The following is a 26,297-nucleotide window of genomic DNA, read 5'->3' as shown; positions in this document are numbered from 1 at the left end:
GGGGAATGCACATAAAAAACTATGTTCTTATATATTACAATTACATTCATAACCAAGAATAGTTACTGAAATATTTTGAAAACCCAGAACTGTTAGAATTGTGACTATAACCAAAGCACAAAACCATAAAAAAAATTAAAAAAAGGTTTGTTCTAGTGATAGATAGTGACTTTTCAGAAGGTTCCTTCCACAAAGGGAAATGAGGATCCTTCACTTCTCTAAATGTTCAAATGTACATTTCTGTTAGCAACTTTCCTTCCATACATTTTGATCCTATTAACCAGTCTATCTAATTTTTTCTAACCAGCCAATCTAATTTTTCTGGGGTGGAGGGTGGGGAGCAGATAAATGCTGTACATATCCTTACATTCAATGAAAACTAGCAACTGGAGACAGGGACCTCTCAAGTTCTCCCGCTGAGAGAACAGCACAGCGACAGCTCACACCTTATTAGACACCTTATTAGACAATACAAAGAAGCAGAATCAGCAGCCACATCTTTGGAAAAGCTTCAGTTAACAATGAGACATAAATCTGCTGGAAGCAGCACTTGCTCCATGCTGGTGTTCAAGGGCTGCTTAGCACAGCCCAACCCTCCCTCAGGGCTTTGCTGGAGGGGCAGGAAACACAAAGTGCTCCCACTGCAGTGGAGATGCTCTCCTACAAGTTGGGTCTCCATATCAGTAAGATCAACTGCACTTGTAACCTCAAATTTCATTAGTGCTATATCTGTTCTCACTGCTTTGGAAAAAATACTTCTTCCTTTTGGTGAATTTTGCAGACTGTTGGCAAAGCTCTCGCTGATTCATGGCCAGAGAAGAAACCTCATCACGTGCTGTGGTTATTACAAGCTGTTTGCATTTTCAGCTCATGCTAACAATCCAGTTGAAGGAAATTTTTTATTATTATTTACCAATTTTTAAAAAATTGTAAGTCAAGAAAACACATATTAATATGGAAGTGTTTGAACATCTCCTCTGGCAAAAAGTAAGAAAGAAAAGAAAAATTGCAGAGGAGAAGGAGATTTTAACATGTAGTAACCTCCTGCACTGTGAAAAATAAATAAGAAAGTGGATGACATCATTTATGATCTAAATCAGGGGCAAAATAATGAAATGCCTTTGCTGATAGGAAGGAGAACTGATATATACCTCAGATATCTGACTCTGTTAATTTAAAAGTTGATACCTTTAGCTGAAAAAAAGTTAAAATGCTCCGTGTCCACATTTTATTTCTGGTGCTCATAAATCAAACCCACACAAAAATGAGGCGATCAAAATGCACCAGATAGCTGAGGAACTGAGATAGGGATGCTTAATAGTGTTGTGATGAGAAATAAAATTGTCAAAGATTGCAGTTCAATAGTTTTGTATGAACTACAGACAGGAAGAAATCCACAAAATAATAAAATTTCATTTTCACATTCTTCTGCAAAAGGCTCCAGCTTCTAATTTCATATATTTTGATTTCAAACTGACATAAGCTAAATGTTTTGTTTTAGTTGGGAAGAGGCAAAAACCTGAAACTCCTACTAAAGTAAAGCATCTTGTAGTGTGGATTGAGTTAAGGATGAATACCTTTCTTCTTTAGGAGACATCTGTCTTGAAGTAGCGTTTTCCTTTTCATCTGTCTAGAGGCAGAGCTCTCTAAACCCAGCAGAAGGTGCTACAAGTTGTAATTGCTGGAAGGTCTGAGCTCCTCCATATGTGGTGGCTTTAATGTTCAGCGCTCTGGTTTTATCACAGCCAACTGCTCAGCCTGGAGAACAGAAGGCTCAGGGAGATCTTACCAAAGTGTAGAAAAACCTGAGGTGGGGCCAGGGGAAAAAATACAAAGCCAGAGACTTCTCGGTGCTGTGCACTGACAGGGCAAGAGGCAATGAATTCTGAAATACAGACAATTCTGATCATTATCGTACTTTTATTTTTTACTGTGCAGGTGGTCAAACACTGCAAAATGCTTCCCAGAGAGGCTGTGGGGTTTCCTTTAATGGAGATATTCAAAAGTGAACTGGATGAGCTATGGGCAATCTTCTCTCACTGACTTTGCTTGAGCAGGGGCTGGACCAGATGAGCTCAGAGAGGTCCACCAGCCTCTACCACAATTCTGCGAAATGGCTTCTTCTCTACCAGCACTTTTTATGAAATTCTGAAAGCAGCCTGGCACACTGAGTGCCATCCAGTGATCAGCTGAAAGGAAACAAAGAGTCACTGGGACAGGTTTCTGAGCAAAATAATTATTTTTTAACTTCTAAGCAATATCTGTTTTGTCAAATTATTTATCTGTCAGCTTCAGACATAAGATCAGACTATGCCTGTACTTCCCATATGTTTCTTTTGCTGCAGATCATTCAGCATCAAAGTTTCCTGAATATCCAAATCTGACTTTCAGATTATAATTTGAAACAGTTGGGATAAAACCATATGAATCTTGAACTTTTCTGCAGGGCATATAGACCATTTTCCTACTGCCAGCACTATAAAGATAAATTAGCTTCACTGCAGAAGAACAGAAGACATTCTGAAGGTTTTCTAGAGATTAGTTTAATTAGCTAATAAACAAATGGAATACACTTATTTCATTGAGATAGCAGGAATGCATTATCTCAAACAATAAACCCAGCTTTTGCATGCAGCTCACGACAGCAAAGAGACAGTGAGTAATACAAGAGAGATAAATTTAACAGGAGAGGAGGTGCTGAACAAGGAGAGGGGTGAGGATCCAAGCAGAGCTGGCAGAGCAGTGAGGACAATTGCTGTGATGATCAAGGACATAAGGACACAGAGACAGTTGCACTCCACTCGAGCCACCTTTGTCCAGGCCTGGATGGAGCATGCAGGAGACACCTCCACCCCATGACCCCAACATGTGTGTGATGTGCTGAGAGGCACAGCCAGTGCTCAGGCCCTGTGCCCTCCTGCAGCAGCTCTGTGCTCTCTGGGACAGCCTGCACTGCTCAGCTCTGTCCCTGCACACACAGCTGGCCCCCAGGAGCAAGCACCCAGGAGCATCTCAGTATCTCCCCAAGGTGCTCACGGGTCTCTAACTACTTCTGAAACAAGATGAGAAAGGTAAAGTAAAGTATTGTAAAGTAAAGTAAATGGGTCATATAAAATGGAAGTAAGTAATAAAAATTATGCTAATAATAATCAAATAGTCCGGGCCTACCATTGGTCTATAAGGGGGCTGATGCACAAGGCAGAGAGGGACTGCAAGGCTAGGAGAGGTGTGAGGGGAGTAAAAGTATAAAAAGAGAAAAACAAGATCTCCTTTTGGTACATCACAAGATGGCTGGATTTGTTCAGCAGTTCATGAAGACACTACCTAAGGTTTTCATGTGATTTGTGCCCTTAGGGAAACTTGAAGAATATTGAGTATTCTGGAATTAAATGCAAAATCAACTTTTATTCTGAAAGACAACAGAATGATGTGAGAGAGAATATAAGGTCTGTCCAAAGCAACTAAATTTTAAAAAGTAACTGCAAACATAATTGGTCTTATACAGTGTAGTGTAAAAAACTCCTGGTATCTGACTATCCCTTCCATTAAAACAGACAAGAGATAGGAACCTTTGAAAACACTGGATGGAACTAGAGGACATATTTTATGAAAATTAGTCATTGCTTTTAAAATCAGGACTTTTTATTACTGCTGATAAATTGGCTTACTAGCATAAAGAATGACTAATCTGTAAGGGCTTGCCTTTGGATTTTGGTCCTTTTTCTTTGATTCCCAGTCTTGATCAGCCTCCTGTATTACAACAGCATCAACCAAGCTGACTACAATCAATTCAATGTGAATTGTGAAATCTATTTCCACAATAATTATTGACTGTAGCTATTAACTTTATGAAATCCATATTCCTACCTGCTTGCTGACAAGACCTTCACCTCCCTTTCATTTTCTTCTTTTTAGTTCCACATACATTCCCTGACAAAAAAAAAAAAAAACCAAAACCAACGACAACAACAACAACAAAACCCAAAAAACAACAACAGCAAAAACTTTTCTTATTTTTCCCCCTTCTGTTCACTGAGGTAAAATAGTAAGAGGCACAGGTAACTGTATGGTAAACTACCTTATTTCAAAAAAGAACTAAACCAAACATTGCCTATATAAATGACAGTAAACATCATGTGATCCTGTGTGGACATAGAAATTAACTTAGGATTTCCACAAGAGATCAAGGTAAAAAAAGATGGTATTTTTGTGACAAACTCAACTCCTGCAGTGTTTGGATACAGACCTTGCAATGCATAGGTTCATCCTGTGTGTGAGTAACTGTAGATATTTATGTAAGTTTATTGTTATGTATCCTGGAACTTCTAATGGAAAGTGGGATAGTTTCAGTGAAGGATTCTTTAATAGGGTACAAATTTTCCACATCTGTCCTCCATGGCATGCCTTCTAGCCTTCACCTTGAAAAAAAGCCACTAAAACCAGCTCTGTTTACTGTAGTTAAGACAGTGATTTTAAACCATAGACTTGAGCTATTACTGCTGTGCTGTGGAGCATCCCCAGGAGCTGTTTATCTCTCCAATTCACAACTACTTTTCTTTCATCTTGCTCTGTGCAGGAGTAGTAACTTATTACTGGCCTCAAATTTTATCTCAGGCTACCTCAGCCACCCAGCTGAAATGCAGGCTTAATCCCATCTGAATTGAAGGGGAGATATAAAAGAACTGCCTTTTATTGCTATGCACTGGACACAGAGCCAGATAATAAGTAGGACAGTCAAAGAGGAGGAACTAGTTCTTTGTTGGGCCACAGAGCACACACACAGCATGCCCACAGACAGATCAGATTTGGGCTCTCAGATGACAATGTATCAATGAGATCTCCACGCATATTTAAATGATTATTTAGGAGTCTCTATGAGAACAAGTATTCCATTTCCAAGGCTCACACGTGCACTCCTGGAGCTGCAGCAGTGCCATGTGTCACCTGGCCACTGCCCACCAAGCAGGAGTGGTTCTGTTGGCACATGTGGCTGCGAGGGGCTGACCAAGAACTGCAGAGCTGGCATCAAAGTGAAAAGCAAGAACAGCACAAGCAGAAATAATGTATGACCTTAGAACACCCCAGACCTGAACACAAATTGGAGTTATCTGGATAGAGGAAGATTGAGAGCTCTTTGAATCCAAGCACTAAATAAATACATGCATTTGTGGTGCTCCTAGAAAGGCTCTGGTTCCAGAAATCAATGCAAAGATTTGTTCAGTGCAGTGTGCAGCATTCTTCTCCCCTTCTCAGACAGCCTAATTTTGCCTAGAAACTTGCTGCCTGCATTATATCTCCTCTTCATTTTTTCTGCAGATGATAAGGCATTGTCCAAAACTGACTTAATAACAGCAATAAGAGAGATGGATTGTCACTTTAGGTTACTCAGACAGTGGTTAAAGTTAATAAAGGTTCAGACTGCTTCTTTGTGCTACAAGTGCTGCACTACAGATTAGCCTGCTGGGGAGCACAATTGGAGGTGTTGGTTCCCCAATCACTCCTCAGACACCAGGATAGTGGCTAGAGCATTCATTTTCTCATGAAGACATCTGACATTTGCTTCTCTCCATACTTCTCTATCCCTGCTGGAAAGCTGCATGCTTAACCTCAGCATAGTTAATTTTCTTCTCTCACACACCAGGACGAGAAATACCATTAGCGTGTGAATGATGAATGAGGTGTAGGGTTCCTGCAACCCTCCCTTGTTGTTCAGGGGTTTGACCATGAGCTGTTCCTGCTCTCTTTCCCTCCCACAGTCCATCACGGATCTAAAGCTTTGACCCTCACTCTCTGAATGCACTACTCCTAGGAGCAACTGCTTCCCAACAGGGCTTGCAGAATTAGGCATAAGGCAGCAGCATATGAAAAATGATGCTTTTTTTGTAGACTGTGCAGAGCTGGAGGTCAAGCACACTATTAATAATTCTCTGACTTTTTAAAAGCTGTATTTCCTCCATTTGCTGGCAACATGATTTGAAAGGTCTGTACAAGGCATTTAAAACAGCAGCTGAACAGAGGCATTTCAGCAGTGTCCAATATTGATTTTTGCTTCTAACCCACCTCTTTGCTAAGACTGGTTTCAATATCCTGTGAAGTTTAAGTGAAGACATTTCCCATCTCAATAGCCATGCATTGTAATTTGATCCCATAGACAAGCCTGGAGTATTTTCCTTAACAACATGACTTGGCTCAAAGAGCAGGACTGACACAAAATCTCCACCTTGGACCACTGCTGCCCACACTGAAGAAACGCTGAGTGGGGAACGAATGGAGGTGGGCAGGAGTGGGGATTGTAGTCACCAGGCTCTTCACTGAGCTCAGTTGTACAAAAAAACCCCTCACAATACAGGGCTGTTAGAACAGAGTGTTTCTGCCTCCAGGGAAGTGGTCCCAAGGAATAAGAAACTTCAGCTAAATTCAAAGCACTTTTTAGTATGCTCCCATAGAGCAGAAGTTTAAAGGGAAATGACATTTAGGAAAATTTAGCAAATTCTTAACCAAAATTAAGGAAACAAAACACCATATGTGAAATGTGAAAGAAAAATAACAATTGTAAACATGGATTTGGCTAACCATAACAGTGACCTAAAATTTAAGAAATTTCCCCACTGGGGAAATTAGAACATAAATAATAATTTTCATTTATTTTTGGGGGATAAGCAAGTGAGATCCTCATAGAAGAGAAAAAAAGGTCATGAGGAAGTGCTCTATATTTATACCAGAAAGAAGAAAAAAGACAAAGAAAGAACAGGTTTTCTGCTTGGTGGGGAGTGAGACAGGACACAATGGAAAATGACATTGAGATGGCTGAAGTGCTTCAACCTTTTTTTGCCTCATTAAAAAAATCTAAAAGTATTCAGACTATCCATCGACTTCAGATCTTAAGAACTTAGGCTAGTAGAGAGCAGAAGAGGCTGCAGAGATACATAATGTATCTGCAAATCATGTGAGCCTTATAAAATTCACACCAGAGTGCTCAGAGAATTGAGCAGCCATTTCACAGCCATGAGTAATCATCTTTGAGGACTGATGGAGGGTGAAAGTTCCAGAAGACTGGAAAATGACCTCTCAAGAGCTCTTCCAGCCATGGTTACCATTCCTGTAAGGAGGAAAAAGCAAAGTTAAGGCCGTGATCTATTGATTCCTTCTTTAGGAAGCCTCGCTGGCAAACAACTACTTGGTATTGCCCCTATAGGAAGAGCATGAAGTTTTGAGAACACAGGGTCAGTCTGGATCAAATCAAAGGTCCATCTGTCACAAAATAGGCTCAGAAATTAGCCTGCAACAGAAACAGCTTTATGTAAAACCAAGGGAAGGGCAAGCATAGACCAGCACATTCTCTCAGCTCTTAGCAATCAGAAGCTTAGGGACTTACAGAGCTGGACTTGGCATCCTTCTGTTAATAGCCCTCCATGACCTTTAATAGCCCTCAACAATTACTAATGAAGAGATCTCTAAAGTGCTGTTTTTATTACATGAAATCAGAATACATAGGAACTGAACAGTCACATATTTTCTGCTGCTCTGCCTTTCAGTGAATACATTTTTGTTCCCAGCCTAGATATAGTGTTATCACATATACATTCATTTCATGAACAGCTAATCCTTGAGAAAAGCTATACCAAAATGTCAGGATAGCTACTTGATATTATTTACATTCAAGCACAGTTACTCTGGCTACTTTGTCAGAAGCTACTTCATGTTAGAGTTCAACGAAATTTATTTTAAACTATAAAGAGACAAGACAATCCCATGTAGATGGATACACTGCAGTTAGAGAATAGTGATTAAAGAACTTTATTTACATTTCTAGCTGATCAACATCTTTTAGATCCTTCTAATGGGAAGAATTGATTTTTTTTCCTCTGCAAAAGGGACTTAATCAATTTTGCTTCTGGAAATGTTTTATTCAACAATAGCTAAATTTCCCTGCATACACATCTGTCAAAACAGAAACAATCATTGGAAAAGAGGAGCTTTTTATGCTGATGTAAAGATATCTTTTTTATTCTTTCAACAGAAGCCTATTGATTTTTTTTATGCCTTAAAAAAACCAAATACAAATCCCTTAAATGTGCAAAACTTTACCCAAATACCTCCAAATATTAGCAAATTTAGTTTGAGTTTTTGAGATTTTTTTTAAAGATTATTTTGTACTTTAAATTAAATGTAAATGTCATCCTCTGGGGAAAAAAATTTGCAATCCTTTTCAGATTAATTTATTCTAGTGGTTCTGTACTAATTTAGCCTTTTCTGCAGTGCTGGACTGGGACTTAAAGAAGCCTTGATTCTCCAGCTCTCCAGGTGGCTCTCTTTGGTGTCTGTGTGCAGGAGACTTTTTGAGAACATTATGTTTCATGCTGCTCAGCATCTCATTTCTCGATGCAAATGGAAAAACTTTCAGTGGTCTGTGGGTTACACACTGGGTGCAGGAGAACAAAAACCACATGTGTTAGGTTGTAATGCCCTCATTCAAAACAACGGCGAAATGCCCATGAGGTGCAGCTCAGTTAATGGCAATGGCTCAGTATCTTTTATCATATGTAACAGTGGGACAATCTACTCATAAAAAAGCAGAGAACTCTTTACAAGTTTTTAATACAGCAAATCTGCAGAAATATTTTTAAAATAATTTTTTTATTAAAAATCTAAATAATTTTAGATTTGCATTATTTGTCTCAGCTTCTACCTTGGGCACTGCATTTACATTTACACAAACAAATATTAAGCAGGTTCATTTCAAATAAGAGATTCTTGTCTTGTTTGCTTTTATGCAGATTTATAATATACACAATTTAAACTGATAAGAAAATCAAAGAAGTCTCACCTTCTTGCAGCCTATAGGACTCTTGACCTTGCTGGGACTCATAAACACAGGGAAAAAATGCTGTGAATTTAGTATATGACACTGAATCCTTCAAAATTTAAAATGCTAAGAAGAAATCTGTAAAAAGAGTAAAAATGAATTTGTGTTTTCTTTCAGTTAGAGAGCCTTCCAGTTCTTTAAGCTGATGGATTGTCATATCTATAAATACATCTACTCTCTTAACCTCTTGCTAATCATCAGTTGCACACCATAGTCTGCATTTGGGATCAGTGCAGTTGCTGCAGCCAATTTGGCCTTCTGGGCCAACTTTATTTCTCCTGTAGCAGTAACAGCCTGAAACCTGGATGACAAATTGGAACCCTGTTGTACTCTGTTCTGTGGTAACAGGTAACAGGAGTAGACAGTCCCTGCTCCAGCCTGGATCCACGCCCACCACAGTGCTCCCACTCACATGGTGATTCACACACAGTGGCAGGGAAGGGTCTGATTCTGTCACACCAGAATGAAAAGTGACCTGACGAGGCATAACCTGCGTGGCATACCTTTGAATTGTGTTTGGGAGGGAGTACAGGTTGTCAAAGATACTTAAGGTGCTTAATGACATACACTGGGGATCTGAGAGAAGCAAAAAAATGCCAGGAGAAAACTGTGGCTCCCTGGAGGTCCTGCTTAGCTGCTGGTGCCAGTTGCTGCTGGCCCTGCACCAGCACCCTCTGGTTGCTGCCCACTCTGGAGGGAGAGGTGAAGCTGACACTGAGGGGGCAATGCCCAGGACACAGACCTCCAGGAACACAGCTCCTGCTTCTCCCTGCATCGCCCATCACCTCCAGGGCTTTCTGGGAGATGCATGCCCATCCATTATCAATCATCATGGCTGGTGCTGGGCCCAGCACTCTCTGCCCTCCTTCCCTGGCCATGGCCAAGCAGGGCCAAGGAGAGGATGTGATACTGAAGTGGTCATGCATGTGGTGATGGTGAGCAGGGGCTCAACACCCACCTCCTGATACAGCACCTCACCAGCTGCCTGCTCACACAGCCATGGCTGCTCCCACCACTTTTTCTCTTTTTTGTTCTGGTTGTGTGGCGTTGGGTGGAACATGAGTGCAGCAGGGTTTGAAGCTGCATTGCTTGGCACTTCTGTCTGGGAAGGAAAAGCAGCAGGGACATGATGGAGGGGTGAGCTGGGGATGGGCTTGGTGTGCTGGCACAGCTCAATCTAGCACTGCCTCTGCCAGGGGCCCTACTGCCTACATGGGCTCCATGCCACTGAGGGCTGGGGGCTGCACCCATGGCACAGAGAGAGAAGAGCCAATCACTGGAATCAGCAAAGAGCAAAGAGGCCCACAATGACAGTGCTCAAATTCACAGACTTTTATTTTTGTCTCTGTACAGAACACGGCTGTGATTGTAATAAGGCATCAAATGCACTACTGAACAGCTCATGATGGACTGTGATGTTCCACCCCATTGTGAGTCAGTCTTACAAAATTAAACCAGTTGCTTTCTTAGTCAATAAACTCTATACTCATTGCAGACAGATTTTGAAAAGAATTACAAAGACTAAAAAATTGTAAACACATAAAAACCCAGCAACAACCCAGTGTAGCTTCCTAGGAGAGCCTTGGGCATTTCAGCCACGGGGCCAGCTTCAGGCTGGCCGGAGCAGGCGAGGCTGGGGGGAGACACACGGGGCACCCGCAGCATGCGGGCTGGGATGGTGCAGTGACAGCCTCTGTCCTGGTGAGCACCCCCAGCAGAGGCCACGCAGCTCCCAATGCCCAGGCACAGCATCTGACCGAGAAAAGGGAACTGAGAACACGGGGGAGCAGGAGGAGCTGTCTGAGCAGCAGGGAGCCGGACACTGGCAGCGTCCCTTCCCACAGCGCAGGGAAGCACGGACACCCGCAGTGGGAAGGTAGAGACTAGGTTTGGGCCCAGCCAGGAGACATGTCATGAGGTAGAAATTGGGAAAGTGTCATATTTGGCAGCTGGGGCTGGTCAGAAATAAACTGACTAAGGGCACAAATCCTGTTCTGTTTCCAGGGTACTCAGAAATCCATATTCAGAATCAGATGTTTAGAGGGCACCTAAAACCCACTCAATACATGCCAAAATTTAGTTTCCCAAAAAAGGAGAAAGCTCTCCAATGAATCAAGTGACAACTTTAGCCCAGGCAGTGAAAAAAACAGCAACAATTCTTCTCCTATTTGTACCTTTAAAGCATTTAAATTTCGAGCAGGGGAAGTCAATTGGCGAGGGTGCATGAGGGGGCAATAAACATCCCTTGGCCTCGCCCTTTGGTACCATCTCATGTGAGGTGAATGCTGTGAAGGCCTGGCCAGTGGGCTCATACATTCATTTCCACCATCAGCCACCAGACAGCAAGAGCTTTGGTTTCTGTCTGTGTTTGGTTTCACAGCACGAGAACCTAAGAGTCCAGAGGTTTTATATTGTACCGCTAACTGATATCATGCTGCAATTTCTAAAGTGATCAGAGAAATGTCCCGAGCATTTTTATCTGCTAAATTCCTGTGCTCTGAAGGCCTTCCTTCACCTCTTTCGTAGCACACGCTTACACCAAAATAAAGAAACTCTGTTTGTCCTGTTGTTTAAGTTTTATTACTCCTCACACTTCTGCAGTGTACATTTAGATTATTAGGTTGACTAATATTTCCTTAAGATGCTCAGGGAAAATTTCAGGGTTCATTAAAGTATTGCAGGTTCATGATCTGTGACAGGCATTTTACAAAGTGTCAGAAAACTTCTCACTTGACAATAACATACTGACAGTTTCTTTTTCTAGTGCTAATAATCAGTATTAAGGCATGTCATGGTTCCTGCAAGAAATCTGTGATCCCTACAGCTTAAGCTGACATCTTTCTGAAATAATGGAATGTACTCCAATTTAATGCATATGTATAATAAAAAATAAAAATAATAGCTCTCAAAACCACCAGCCTCATTTTTAGAGCTTCTGTCATGTAGGTAAGAACATGGGTCCCAGGCAGGCGAAAGGGTTTTCATCCCCCGAGATGTCTGTCCCTGCCCTGCACCACCTTGCTGACCCCAGCTCAGCAACATTTGCCCTCTTGCTTGGCATGGCTTTCCCTGGGAAGGCCAGCCCCTTCCCATCCTCAGGGGCAGGATGAGGGGAAGCGCTGTTCCCACTTCCCCACCTTGACAAGTGTCAAGCTCTGCAGCCTGTGTCCACACACCTCACCCACTGGCCAAGGCCAGCAAGAGGAAGCTTCCTACTCTGCATCCAGATTCTCAGGCTAGTTCCTTCCTCTCTAGTACTGATCACAGCAGGCTGAGGTAGCTTCCAGATATAAGACATTTCATGTAATTATCCTAGAGATTCAATTAGGAATCTCTGATGACACAGCCAGAAGGATGTAAGCTCTTCAAAGATGACTGTGGAGATGCTGGTCACTGCTGAGTTACTGCCTGAGAACACACTGTGTGTCATGACATAAACTGAGAGTCATTTACTGGGCAGCAGCACCCTCTAATAAGGCAGCTCATTTAATTATGCAGTAACACTGACCTCAAGCTGCAGTTGGAGCAGAGAACATGTGAAGCAGGATCTCTTTTGCAGGGCCAGCATTACAGCCTGGGTACCACACTATGGAATTTGCTGACCAAAGACGTGAACCTGGAGCAGGGCAGCTCCTTGGGACCTTGGTCACCTGCAGCCAGCAAGCACAAGGGACAGAACTAATGAGTCAGACCTGTGTGCTGCACTTGCCTCCTGACAAAAACCAGAGAAGCAGAACAAAGAACCAAGTGGCAAAATAGTGTTCGGTCTCTCTGTGAGGAACCCGTTTCTGCCATCCACTTGTTATTCTGGACTTTGTGCTGCCACATATTACTGGGTAAAGGGGGCATAAAGGAAATCTCCTCCCACCTTCCCAAGAGAACTCTTCTCCTGTGTGTCATAGTGGGAAAAAATGGTGTTATTTTAAAAAATGAATTATTTTAAAAATAATTCATATTCCTGATATTTTAGAGTTAACTCACAACTGAGAAGGTTGTCATAATGAAGCACATTTCTTTTAAGTCTGCAGTCAGAGACTGCACAGACAGAGCTCTTCACCCATGTTTGGCTTTGCCAGGGACACATACACGTATAACAGACATCTACATATTAACAAGACATATGCATATATATATGTGTGTGTGTGTATATATATATATATATGTATGTATTAACCATTGCTCAGTAAGAACTGGTTTTCCCAGCACTGCAGGAACACATCAATGATATCAATGCTCCCTAGAAAATGGCTGGTAATAAAAGCAAATAGCATCAGTGGTACAGGTTTTTGGCTACAGTGCCACACAACTGAGATTAATAGCAACATGTACCGTTGATCATCCCCTATGCCGAGTTTCTTGTCAGCCAGTAAACTGCCTGATACTTAACCTCTGTATTTCCTGATGATTTATTCTTTACAAATAAATTGGGGTTTATTGAACGAGTCTCAGAGAGCTCCTTCCTGACCTTTCCTTGCTGGTTATGAGAAGGTTGAGAGCCTAGTGACACAAAGCTGAAGTTTCAAAAAGGACTAATAAGATGCAGACAACCTCAGTAAAAGCAAAGCTCTGTAGCTGAGCTTGAATTTCTCCTGGCATGTGTACTGAAAGAACAGTGTCCAGTCTCAGCATCCCCATGCTTTTTCAGTCTTTGGGTCTTTTGAGACTCCAAACAAGAGGTCTGTTAATTCATGTTATGGCAGTTTTCATACAAAGACATCTGTCCACCAGAAACTAAACTTCTTTTATATCACTATAGGGTCACTATAGCTATCAGAAGTTAATGACTATCAATCATTGCTAATCTGAACTGAAATGGAGCCACTGACCTCAAGCTGAAAGAGCCTTTTGTCTCCTACCAGCACCAAGAGCCATATGGTTTCCTGCCCTTTGCCTCTTATTTCATATTTTAAATAATCATCACTAATTGTACAATTGTTTGAAAATATGGGAGGTTTGTGGCCAGCCATGACCAAGTGGTGCTCTTTCTTCCCATAGCTGTCACTTAATTGAAGAGAAGGGATCTGCTTAAAATTAAAGAATAAAAAAGCATCTCTTAATGAAATATTAGCCCTACCATTTAATTATTGGTCCTGCTTCTTAATACTCTGTCAAGTAGAATGTAAATAATCTTGCAGGCTTCAAAAATTAACAGCTTTGAAAGTGTCAAGGTCATTCTTGTTCTATACGGGAGTAATAAGAAAATTATATAGGCAAGACACCAGTGGAATGTTTTATATTATGATAAACGAGTATCTGAGGAACCTACTTATCACAAGTCTCTTTTTATTCAGTGGTTTTCATTATTTTATATCATTTGCATTTCATCTGGCACAGTTCCCCTTTACAACAAGTACTCATATATTGCAAACATTTGATTATAGAGCTTAAGATAACACCATTCTTGTCAGACAAATAAACTGCATCACCAGCTATCTTTAGCTGCATCTGCTTTCTTTAATGAAACATATTTTCCTGTAGAAATGCTGCCTTAAAAATCATGACCACACTAATTATCTATGGCAAGCACATCTTCCTCAACTAACGACAGCTCGAGCATATTATCATTTGCTCCAGACTTCATTCTAAAATTGAAAGATCCATACAGCTTTGCAGACTCCTTGGAGGATGCAAACCTGCTCCTCCGGTACAGCTCCCCTTTCCACATGGACATCATGAGCAGGCTGGAGAGCACCACGCCCCCCAGGGTTAAGAGACACAGCCCGGCGATAACACAGCGGTCCAAGTGAGCGCCGATCCTCGCGCTCTCGTTCTCCAGCCTCTCCATCTCCCGGGCAGCCACAGTGTTGGGATCCACAGTCACGTCTCTGGGCACCACGTAGGAAATTATCACCAGCAAAATGCCACTAACCAGGAACAAAATGGCACTAATGAATCCATAGTCAACGGATTTCCCAGCTGCTGCCTCCGAGGCAGCATCGTCCTCCTCAGAGACCAAGGAAGGAGAATCGTGCGCCCATTCAGGTGGCAGCTCCCTGCAGGAATGCTGCTGCAGAGGGGCATCCTGGCCACCTGTAGGAGTGGGGGGACTTCTTGCATGCTCCAGATTTACATTTTCATCCACATAAGTGAAGGATGTCTCGAGTTCCTGGGCACAGCAGCAGGCTTTCTTCTTCCCTCCATCCTCTTCCCTGGGCAAGCTCTCGGCTGGCCGGCAGGGCTGGGACGGGCTGGAGGGGGCAGGGTGCTCCTGGGGCGAGGTGCCCAGGGAGGAGGGCTGGGGTGCCAGGGGGGGCTCAGCCACAGGGCCCCTCTGCAAGGGCTTGCAGTGCCGCTCGCAGTGCAGGGCTGCCACGGCAGCGGCTGCTCTGGCGTCCACCTCGCCCCCCTCACACTGCTGCTGCTGCTCGTAGGGAGCGGGGGGCAGGCTCCAGCCAGTAGTGGTGCCCAGGGGCACCTGTCTGCTCTCCTCGGCCAGGTAGAGAAGCTCCATGCAAGCCATCGACCTTGTCCCCACGAGCCTCACCTCCTGGGCTACGGCATCCTCCAGCAAATGCTGCCCCTGACCTGCAGAAGCGGCTTCACAGTGCTGGCGCTGCTGTATCCCAGAAATCTTCTTCACCACTTTTTCACCAACGTTTTGTTAGGGACATGGCTTGTGTCAGCTGTTAAATGATTAAACAAATCCTCTCTGACTTTCATTTCTTTTCGGTCTGCAAATGAAATAGCAGAGGGGGAAAAAACAACAACAAAACCGAACCCGACAACCTCACGACGATACATTAATAAACCAAAGGGAACAGAATGCAAATGTGATACATCAGCCCTCCTCTCAACTGTTTGAGAGGAGACAGCAAACACGATTGTTTTAACCACGCACTTAAAACTGCAATCCTCTTGCAGATCCAAAATCTATTAGGGAATCTAATCAACCTTTGACACCACTATCCAATTAAGGCAGTAAGTATGCACAGAGCATAGGATAACCAGAAAAACTGTGTAAAATGTCAGAGAAAAGGTATGTCTGTTCTTTTAGAAGCATATAACTCCCACCCCCCCCTTCCAAATAAAGAATTTTACACTCAGATTCACAGACTAATTAGAAAGAAACACGCAAATCCCATGTAGCTCAATAATCCAGGATCTGTATTCTCCGGTGGAAATCTGATAATCCTATGGGAAAAGCAGTGCTTTCCTATATAAGATCTAACCATTCATCTAAGAGCTTTTGGAATGAAATTATGCCTCAAAGACCGATGACTCAAAGACGGATATTACTTCTCATCTGCAATTAATTCCTTATTACCCCTTTCGCCTGGGCCCCATCCCCCTCGAGGCCGCCCGGTGTCACGGGGCGAAGCCTGCAGCCCGACAAATGTGTTGCATGCGTAGGAAACACATGTGCGTCTATAGCACATACGTGATCGCTCACAGCCGCCGCTCACTCACGCTCTTCTTGGGACCTCAGCGAGAACCGGCCGCGCCGGGATAAGCGATTCCCGCCGGCGCCGGGAGCAGCTGGATCCCCCCGCCACCGAGTGACCCGAGCGCTCCGAGGTGAGCGGCGCAGACACGCACGGGCACACACGCATCCCCGGCGGGCAGGAGCGCTCCGCCTGCTCCCTCTGCCGCTCCTCCTCCCGCGGCTCCTCCTCCTCCTCCTGCCCGCGGGGCTCTCACCTGCCCGGCGCCGCGCCGGCCCCCGCACGCACACACGCATACACGGACATACGGACACGCGGACACACTCACCTTCCTCCCGCCCGCCTCCGCCACCGGCCGCGCCCCTGCCCGCGCCGCTCCCGGCGACCCCGGGCGGCCCGGCCCGGCCCGGCCCAGCCCAGCCCAGCCCAGGCGGGCAGTGCCGGGGCGGGCGGGCTCCGCTCGGCACGCCGGGAGCTGTAGTGCGCGGGCGGTGGCGCTGCTGCGGCAGCCCCGGAGCCGCGCCCGCCCCGGGGCACGGGCGCTGCCGCCCGGGTTGCGGTCACCGCACGGCCCCGCCGGGTGCCGGAGCCTGGCACGGGGCCCAGAGCAGCGTCCGTGCTGCCGTGTGCGTGCGTCCAGCTCAGTCATCGCCCGGAGCTGTTTTCCATAGTCTTGGGAACTCGCGACTTACTCCAGGGAAAGATAAAATCAGATTTTCAAGTGATCCCAAAACTGCTGGAGCTGAGATGTCAAGGGACGTACCCTCTGCGCAAGACTTACTGGAAAATCTCAGGAGCTCGCCCGTGTTGGCAGATTGTACGCGCACTTCCTCTGGCCAGCATAAATGACTATTAAAAAAAAGACTGTTGCCAAAAAATACATAATAAATGAATGACCATTTCATTTTCAGTATGAAGCTTCACTGTGTTCTCTTGCCAGTGCTTTTCCTTTGGCAGTGTTAGTGATAAACTAGAATATGAAAATAAAGTATGGAGTAGTCTGAACTGAAGGTTTATCAGAGCTGAATACTGTGCTGTTGTGGGAAAATCGAGCTCTGGGGAGACGAAGAGCAAGCATGGGCAGAGGCACCTTTGTCATGGAGCTGAAATGAGGGTGCACACAGAAATAAGAAGTGAGCAGCACCTGCCTGCATTGACTGTTAGGCAGGAAAGCAGAGGCTCAAATTGAAAAGTGAGCTGGGGAGGAACCAGAAGAGACAAACACAGACTATCTGAAGGAGTTGGCCTGACATCAGAGAACAAGGTCATTCTCTGTAAGGACTCTGCCAGTTCTGAAGCAATGCATTAAGCAGTCAAATCAGTTTTGAAGACATCCCCTGCTGAGACCCAAAACACCCGGTACAGAAGGTTCACATCTTAGTGGGAGTAACTCCCATGAATGTCAAAATGACTTGCCAGGACATGGCAACAGTAGGGCACTCGCAGTGCCCATCACACAGAGTGCTCGGTGCTCTGGGGTTCTTTGGATATCATTTCAAAGCAGCTCCAGGCAGTGTTTCCATTAGCAAAGTGCAATTTCAATGCATTAAATAGTATATTATTCACCCTTTGAAGAAAAATTGTAAGGAGAAAATTATGGAGTTGGAAAATGGTGCAGGCTGTCCTTGGAGCTTTTTAATAACAGTGTCCTCTTTGAGATAAATATAAAACAACAAATAAAACCTAATCAAAGAAAAAAGCCTGAACAAAACATTGTTCAAATAGTTTCAAGTAAAAATAAAGACAAACAAACTCTCTTTAAGTCTATTGCACATTTTCATTTGGGAATTAGCAGGATAGGAACATACAAATGTTGGGCACTGACACTGCAAGCTGCACCTGCTGAATCTGATAGACAAATCTTAATTAAATGACTCAAAAATATGGTGCTCAGCCCTGGCAATGCAGCCTGGAAGAATGAAAACACCTTTCCTGGGCCCTGGCTCAGCCTCCCAAGTCCTTGGGTGGGTATTGTCTTTCTGACACAAAGCTGATACAAAGCAGGAAATTGTCTGCACGCAACAAATGGTGTCATTCCTTCAAAATCCAGGAGCTACAGCATGTACTCTTGAGCATTTACTAGAGCCTTAGTTACTTGTTATTTAACTACACAAACATCTTGCTGTGCTACCACCCACTCTCCTCCCCGTTTTGTGCCAGCGTGTGTTGGGCAAGTGTGTAATTTGTTGCTGCTAATTGTAGTCCCACAAACTATGGAGCAAACAGAGGGAACCATGACTCTGTCAAGCCAAGTGTTGTCTATTCTTATGTGCCTTCCCATGTGGTGCTGTGTCTCCTTTTCCTAATAGAGTTCACTCACTCTTAGAGCGAAATCACTGTCTAGTCACAATTCATATTACTGACATTTCATTTTCTTGACTTTGGATGCAAGGAGTTAACAGCATTTTCTTGTAACAAATGTGATTGTTGCCAATGCTGTGAGGTGTGGAGGTGGTGAAATGAATGCATAGCAACCTGTACTCTGCAAACACAAGTACAGCTGGTGAAAAGATTAATCAAGTAAGGGCGAGAGTAAGAATATTTGTCACAGGAAGAAAGTGGCTATGTAGAGCTAAAAACCAGAGTGATGGACACACAATGGGACAGGAATAAAAGACTGGAGTAGACTGTCAGAGTGGATGAGCCTTGTTCTCTCTGCTCTAGCCTACCACACAATACAGCCCTTTCAGACACTGAGCAGGGCTATGGTAGCACACAGTGATAATATGGAATCTGACAGTCGGCTGGCAAAGGTGTCTCAGTTGAGATACGTGCAATTAAATTTAAACCATGCTCTGGAGCATCTTGTAAGCTCTTTTCAAGTTGGCCCAACTATAAATGAACATGTAAACTAGGTGTAGATGGTTTTTTTTTCCCATTCTCAGTAACCTATGGCCACCATAAAACTGTAAGGAGGCTTGTGAGGAACTAAAGGTTGTTTCACACTTTCTGTTTGAAGCCTCAATGAGGGCCTGACCAGACCTGAGGGCTTTAGAGGAACCAGGCAAAACTGGAACAAGTTTTCTGAATGGTACATCCCATCATGGTGTGATAGAGGATGGGTTTTGAGATATTTTACTTGCTATCACCAATTCAGGGAGTTTTCCAGTGTTATATGGGATCCTCAGTGAAGCATTCCTCCAAACATTTTTATTCTTTTTTCCCCTCTCTTGTAACATGTATACAGAGTTCTTCAATGATCTCATTTTCACAGAATCTACAATTCATTACCTTGCACAGACACAGGACCTTGGGTTGCCAGTGGTCCTTGTGCAAGTGTTGCAAGACTGCAGAGCTTCTAAAATAAAGGGGCACTCCAGCCAGTGTGGCTCAGAGAATAATACATTCAGAGAAGTCTAGAGAGAGTATTGCATAAACTTCCCATTTCCACTTGAATAGATCGTACTGTTGAGTAAAGTAAATTGGCTAGGAAGTCAATAACATGAGGCTGCAGAAAAATTTTATACATATTAGAGAAATACATGGACCTATGTACTGGTCTGTGAAAAATAACAAAGGTAATAGATGGGAATGAAGATAAAAAAATAAAAAATCACCATTTCTGTGTGTTTAAAACACATTACTGTCACAGATCAATAAATGTCACAGATTAATAAAGCAAAAGTAGTCAGGAAAGCAGTTTAATTCTGCTTTGGTTGATTCACTAATGCACATCCATTGTGCATTAATAAAAGACACAATAAGTAAAAAATTTTACAGATATACAAGAAACCATAGATGTGTGACATGTTCCAGAATTGCCCCAAGTAGATTAAATCCTTGATAAAGCTCTATGCTTCTCATGTCTGAAGGTGTGAAATCATGGTTTGGGTAAATGGAGCTCCTGAGGATGAACAAAAAAACTCGATCTTAGAGCAAAGGATCATCTGGAGGAGGAGCCATTTGACCACTTGGAAGACACGGTAGTTGTAGCCCCACTCAGGAGCTAGTGCAGGACAGGTAGGAATTATTGAGCTGTCAGGCTGAGGTCTGCTCCTTGGCACAGCACCTGTGGCGCCTTTACTGGCATTAAGGGCCGGGTCTGGATGTCAGGGCTGCTGTTTCCCACCTGCTGTGCCCACACCAGTAACTCAAGCTGACTTGACCAACCCCACTACCACAGGTTTTACTGTTTTCCTGAGCAGCCTCCCTGCTTTCCCCCCTCAGGAGCTCATACTCAGCCATTTTCCCTTGTGAATCCCCCAGCACCTGAGCACCTCTGTGTCAACAGGCCTATCCTTGGCTGTGCCTTGATTGTTCTGGAGTCCTGCTGACTCTCACAGCTCTGTCTCAGCAGTCTGGGCTCAGGGTGCCCAGTGGGACACGGCCAAGCTGGCCCTGCTGTGCCCAGAACAGACTGAATGCTGAGTATATGCAGTACCTGAATGCCGCTGAGAGTGCCGAAGCTTTGGACACTGGGGTGCAGGAGGCATCTTCTGCCTCCCTGTGTGCCCCCAGAACGCTGAGCACTGAGCTGTGTGATCTGAAGGAGCCTTGACAGAGCCCAAACAGCTCCTCCTTGCTATGACCTTGGGATTGCCACATGTTTCTTCTGCCCACTGATGGGGAAGTACCAGCACTGTGCTGTCACCATGTTGTGAGAACCAAAGTTACCATTCATTTCCCACTGTGTCATACCTGAGACATACAGGACATGTTTCTCCCTAGGTGAGCCCACAAATTGAACACTACAGCCCTGAACCCTCTGTGGCTGCTGAATGCCAGGTATCATGCACATGACTGACTGCTGTCATTGCCCTTTTCAGGTGTTTTCCTGGATGGTTATTCTGTTCACTTTCCTGAACACTTGCATAGAAAGACAGAATCACCTAGAGTAATCACACATTAGATCTGGGAAATTTAATCCACCTGTTATTCTGTACAGAAAGACTTAAAAATACTAATTATAGAATGAAGGAATGTAAGGGAAAAGTGAGATAATAGACTACCCTGGAGGGAAGCCCAGGTGAAAATCAGAGGCTGCTTAGGAGAGAAATAAATCACCAAGGAGATTTTAAGCAAGGGATTTAAAGGATAGAGAATAGTGCAGAAATAAAAGGGGACTGCAGCATAATATGAGGAAATAATAGCTTGACCCATAAAGGTGTGTGTGTGTGGGAGCAGTTATCTGAATCTGGAAACAAAAATTACTCTTAGCTGTTGCAGTACACATAAAACTATGGGTGAAAGAAGAAAGTGAAGGCTGCAGTTTCTGACAAGGCAAGGACACACAGTCTTCAGTAATATATATATTGCTGGTGACAGAATGAGGTTTTATAGAAATTATCAGGAATAGTACACAGGGATTCTATATTATCAGCGTGTGTTAAAGAGTTTCTTCAACAGAAACATCAAAGATGTGTTCACATTAGAGAGGTAATGCTGATAATTTATGGAATTTACCTGTATCAAAAAGACTAAAGGTTAAAAAATAGTAAAACTTTCTTTTCTTGGTAGTGCTTTATGTCCACATACTATAAAGTACATTAAAAAACTGAAATCAGTATTCCCATTTTAAAGGCAAAGAAGCTGAAACATGGGAAACTTGTGTAATTTGTTTCAATCCAGGCAACACAGAACCAAAATCAAGGCACCAAAATCAAGATGAAAGAATTGGCCTTGAGCTTGGTTCCTCATTTCACCTGTTTTAGCCAACAGCAAAGGGCAAGCAGTGACTTCAGAGGGAGCCCAGTTCTTTTCTTCATACCTAAGGGGAGAACCACTGGTATGAGGTGAGATGTAGAACTATTTTAAGCTCATAAATCATAGCATCAGAGATATGCCAGGAAGGTGTATCAGTGGGGTTTTGAAGCAGAGCTAAGGTCCATGCAGATTGCTGGTGGTGATATTTGTATCTAAATTAGCAGCCATAGCAGCCCATATTTGAGAGAGTTCGAGGCAGAGCTCTCCTCCTTCTCTTCCTCTCTTCCACAGTCTCTTAAGCTGACTATCATGCTGAATTTATGTGTGGAGGAGAGCCTTCCCCATGTGTCTAGTCCTGGTCCCATCACAATCACCATAGCATTTTTGCAATCAGCTTTAAACAGGCCAGAATTTCTTACTGTCCTTCCTCATCTAATAATGTTGAGGTTCCTTCTAGAACAGTGTCTGCAAGGAGTTGTAAAAAACCCTGGTGGAATACAACACACTAAAACCCGGGTTAGATAAACCAAATGGGAAAGGTAAGACTAATCACAGTAATACAGCCCTGACAGGTCTGCCAGACTCTTCCAAAGGCAGCATTTCTTCTACAATACTGAAAAACAGTGAACAAAGTGCTACAAAATAATCTGCAAGAAGCAATCCCTCTACAGGGCCACATGAATGAGCTAGACCATCCATGTATTTCCCTCTCTGACATCCAGTGATTTGATCCTGTTTACTTTCCAAGGGAGTGTGATCAGACTGAAACTGGAAGGAAAAATATTTGATCTTTTTAAACAGTCAAACCTTTAAAGTCCAGCCTGTCCCCTGAATTTTGCGAATGCAACGAGAGGTTTTTAAACAAGACCTCTATTGATGTCCGGGGCCGGCATTGCAGACCAAACACCCACAGAGCAATAAACATTTAATTCATCAGATATGGTTAAGGCTTTTAACATCCTTTTTCTTAACATTCTTCTCCTTAGGAATCTGAACAGTGTCACGTAGGCACTGTTCAGATTCCTAAGGAAGTTTTGCTTGCTGTCTTCCTTTGATTGCCTTGGAAGAAAGAGGAACACTCTTCTTAAGGCTGAGCTTAAGAGAGGTATCTGGAATCAATAGTGAAAAATAAACCCTGACCTCATGATTTTAGTTTTATTTTAGTTAGGAGGCATGGAAGGAAATATGATGTCATGCTCTATATTAAACCAGCTCTCTGAAAGCTTTTAATTGCAGTGGGTTTTGAAGCCATATATTCAAATGGTGACAGCACACTGTGTTGGCTCCTTCACAAACACAAGTCTTAGAGAGTCACATGCTGCTAAAGAAAATGTTTTACACTTTTCTGTTCTTGACACATCAGAGTCATTTTTATCTGGTTACTATGTTATGCATGCAACAGAACTGCAATGATAGTAAAATCTGCGACATGCAGGCAGGACTGCGGGCACAGTATGAAAAAAGGCAGGCACTTACTTGAGCAGTTGAAGAGCTCCTAATACATTATTTATGGGAAATCAATATTTTTTGTAATAAATACATACACATATCTATCTATCATCCATTCAGGAAAACAAAGATGCCTCTATCCCACAGTTGGTGAAAAGCAGAAAGCAAAATGATAGAGACCTTAGTTCACATTGGCTAATTACCAAGTGTTCCTCTGGCAGTGTCTGGGGAGCCAGCACAGACAGGTTGGGTTTTGCAGGAAGGTTGGCTCTTGAAAAGATGAAGATCATTTTTAATTTGTGGCAAAGACCTGGTTCCTGAGCAAACAGGTCTCCATTACAGAGCCCTGAAAGCTCTCTTCATTGCAATATTTGGGATCATTGCAATATTTGCATCCCTGTTTATTTCAGTGTGAGACAGGGACATGTAGCTAAGTGTCTGGTGAGAAATGCCTTGGTGTGAAACCTCCTTGAATGGAATCAGAAGAGGAGTGTTGGTGTGGAAGAGACTAGAAAAGGACTGTAGCAATCCAGGCACCCCTGTGGGAGTCCCTAGGGGTTGATCAGGCTGAGCAGGCAGCTTGTGGGTGCAAAGAGATCCCTGCAGATAGAGAGCTTCTCCTGGACAGCGGGCATCTGGCGGTGGATGAGCAAGGAAGGAGGATGTGCTCTTACTGCATGCTAAATGTATTACTGTGTTGTCTTTCCGCGAATAAAGATTCAATTGTACATTTTCTCAGAGTCCTCATGATTGGGTAGGTCAGACCTTATGAGGGCATGTGGTTTTCTGGCACTTCTTGGGGGGGGATTAAGCTTGGCTTAATAATTTGCTTCAAGAGATGTCAAATACATCAATGCTACTGGTTTCTGTTCTTATTAACCACCTGGCTGAGAATTATATATACACATTATAGTGAGGTATTAGGAGTTCTTTGGTTGATCTTACTTCTGAGGCATCCATGTATGTATACACACAAAGGTACTCACAAATTGCTATGAGGAGTTTTTCATGGAGAGTGGGAGAATTGGAAATGAATTTCCACTCCTTTTACTCCAAATGACACATTCTCCCCTACACAATATTATACATAAAATGAAGCATGGAGAGCTATTTCCCAAACAGACAGAAATGATGTTTTTTGAGGTGGGTAGCTGCATTTCAAAGCCAGAAATCTGCATGGAAGATATTTGTGCAGTGCCATCTGGACAAGTTTTTAATTAATGTGGAAAATGAAAAATTAACAGGGGGACTAACAGTTTCTTCATGTTCAAAGACATAATCCTGCAGGGAAAAAAATACCCATGGTTACACTTCCAAAGGATTAATAAAGAGCTTCTAACATGGGTATATAAATATGAAATCAGACTAAGAAGAAATATTTTAAACAATTATGATTAGTTTTATTAATTTATTAATTTTATTAGTTTAGAAAAATTCTATTTCCTTTAAGAAAAGATGACAAGAAAGAATAATGACAAGTAGATAAAGATACAATTCTGTGCATTCTGAATGAGGGATTTTTTCTACCTAACAAAATAATAATGATAACATTAGAGGAGGAAAGAGGGAGAGGAGCATCACTCTGTTTTGGGGTACATAATAGGAGTTTAGTTATCTGTCTGATTACATTGCAATCACCCTTTTTGCTACCTGAGCATCAGACAGTAATAAAACATGCCAAACTGGAGACTGAGTTTTTTGCCTGTATTCTGAAGTTTTGAAATACAAAGTGTACGAAGACTATTTAAATCGCATTACTTTTCAATCTTTGAGAAATATTGTCATTTTTTTAACAACTGACCTGCTTATTCATCTGATTTCCTGGTGATACTTTTAAACAAATAGTGTTAAAATCACTATTTTTGGATGACAGGAGAAATCAAAGGGTACCTGTGACCATGAAAGATTTTTATTCAGTTTTTCTCAGAACTGATATAGCCTTCTATATCCATATATATCCACATATTCTTCTTGTCTGCTGAGACTTGTTTAATGTGCTCCAATCTAAGAGGATGTTTTTATATCCTGAATTAAAATTCAGCAGTTTTGTGCCTTGCTACAAATCTGTCTTGTCCTTTTCCTTCCTCATCATTTTCTGTAACAATTTTATTAATGTTTTAATGATTTTGAGATCTTGGAATAATATTACAACTCACAGTTAAACTGAAATGCTACATTTTTTTTTTTAATGTTGGAGAAGAGACAAGCAGCCAGAAGCTCTGCAAATGTGAAACCCAAAGGCAGAGGGAACATATGTCTCCCATAGGAGCAGGAGTGAACTGATTCAATGCGAGTAAAGGATGGTAAGATTTCAGCATGAGGCAACATCTCGACTTAAAGTGGATCACTCTCCAAACTGATCAGAAGTTGGAACAGAAGGAGAAAAGATTATGACTCTGATATTTAGATTATCATGAAGATACTTCTTTACTCTGCACTAATGCTATTCTTTAAATCACTTGATAAACACAAACATTTATAGCAAAGTCTAAATTTAGGAAATGTACTTAAAGCACCAAGACAATGAGTGTTCAGGAGAAAAATCTAAATTTATTTCTAATATTATACAAGCTTGAAAATTACACTGTGTTTATTTAGCATGTTAAAACCTGTGAAATGTAGTGTATGGAGTAGTGCAAGATGTTCTGTGGCCTCCAGAAGTTCCTGCCTACTCAGGCATCTTCATTCTGTGCAGACAGTTAAGACTGTCTTCTGTTTCCTGCTGAAATTTTCTGACTGCATTTTTGACTGTGGGTTTTTCCCTGACTTGCTCTACTACTCAGCCTCAAAAATGATCTGGATCCAGTGGAGTCAGGTTTGGCAATCATCTGACTAAATGTGGAGCTGGGACACAGACTTCTACTTTGAACCAGCTGTCTTGACGATGGTTGTAGGTGGGAAGACCAACACAGTCAGCAGAGTTAAGGATGAGATTCACCTGACCAAGTGAAGGCACT

The 26,297-nt window shown here is 42.8% G+C and overlaps 1 protein-coding gene across 1 annotated transcript; it reads right to left on the bottom strand.

Moving 5' to 3' along the window:
• Window positions 1-10,174: 10,174 nt before the first annotated feature.
• On the bottom strand, window positions 10,175-15,489 carry TMEM74 (transmembrane protein 74). Its single transcript, XM_014264226.3, has one exon. It carries the CDS (start codon window positions 15,324-15,326, stop codon window positions 14,373-14,375), a length of 954 nt encoding a protein of 317 aa, XP_014119701.1. The 5' UTR covers window positions 15,327-15,489; the 3' UTR covers window positions 10,175-14,372.
• Window positions 15,490-26,297: the final 10,808 nt, after the last annotated feature.

The sequence above is a fragment of the Zonotrichia albicollis genome, chromosome 1 (genome assembly GCF_047830755.1).
Source record: "Zonotrichia albicollis isolate bZonAlb1 chromosome 1, bZonAlb1.hap1, whole genome shotgun sequence".
NCBI lineage: Eukaryota > Metazoa > Chordata > Aves > Passeriformes > Passerellidae > Zonotrichia > Zonotrichia albicollis.
The sequence above is the reverse complement of the archived record's forward strand: the minus strand, read 5'-3'. Positions and strand labels throughout refer to the sequence as shown.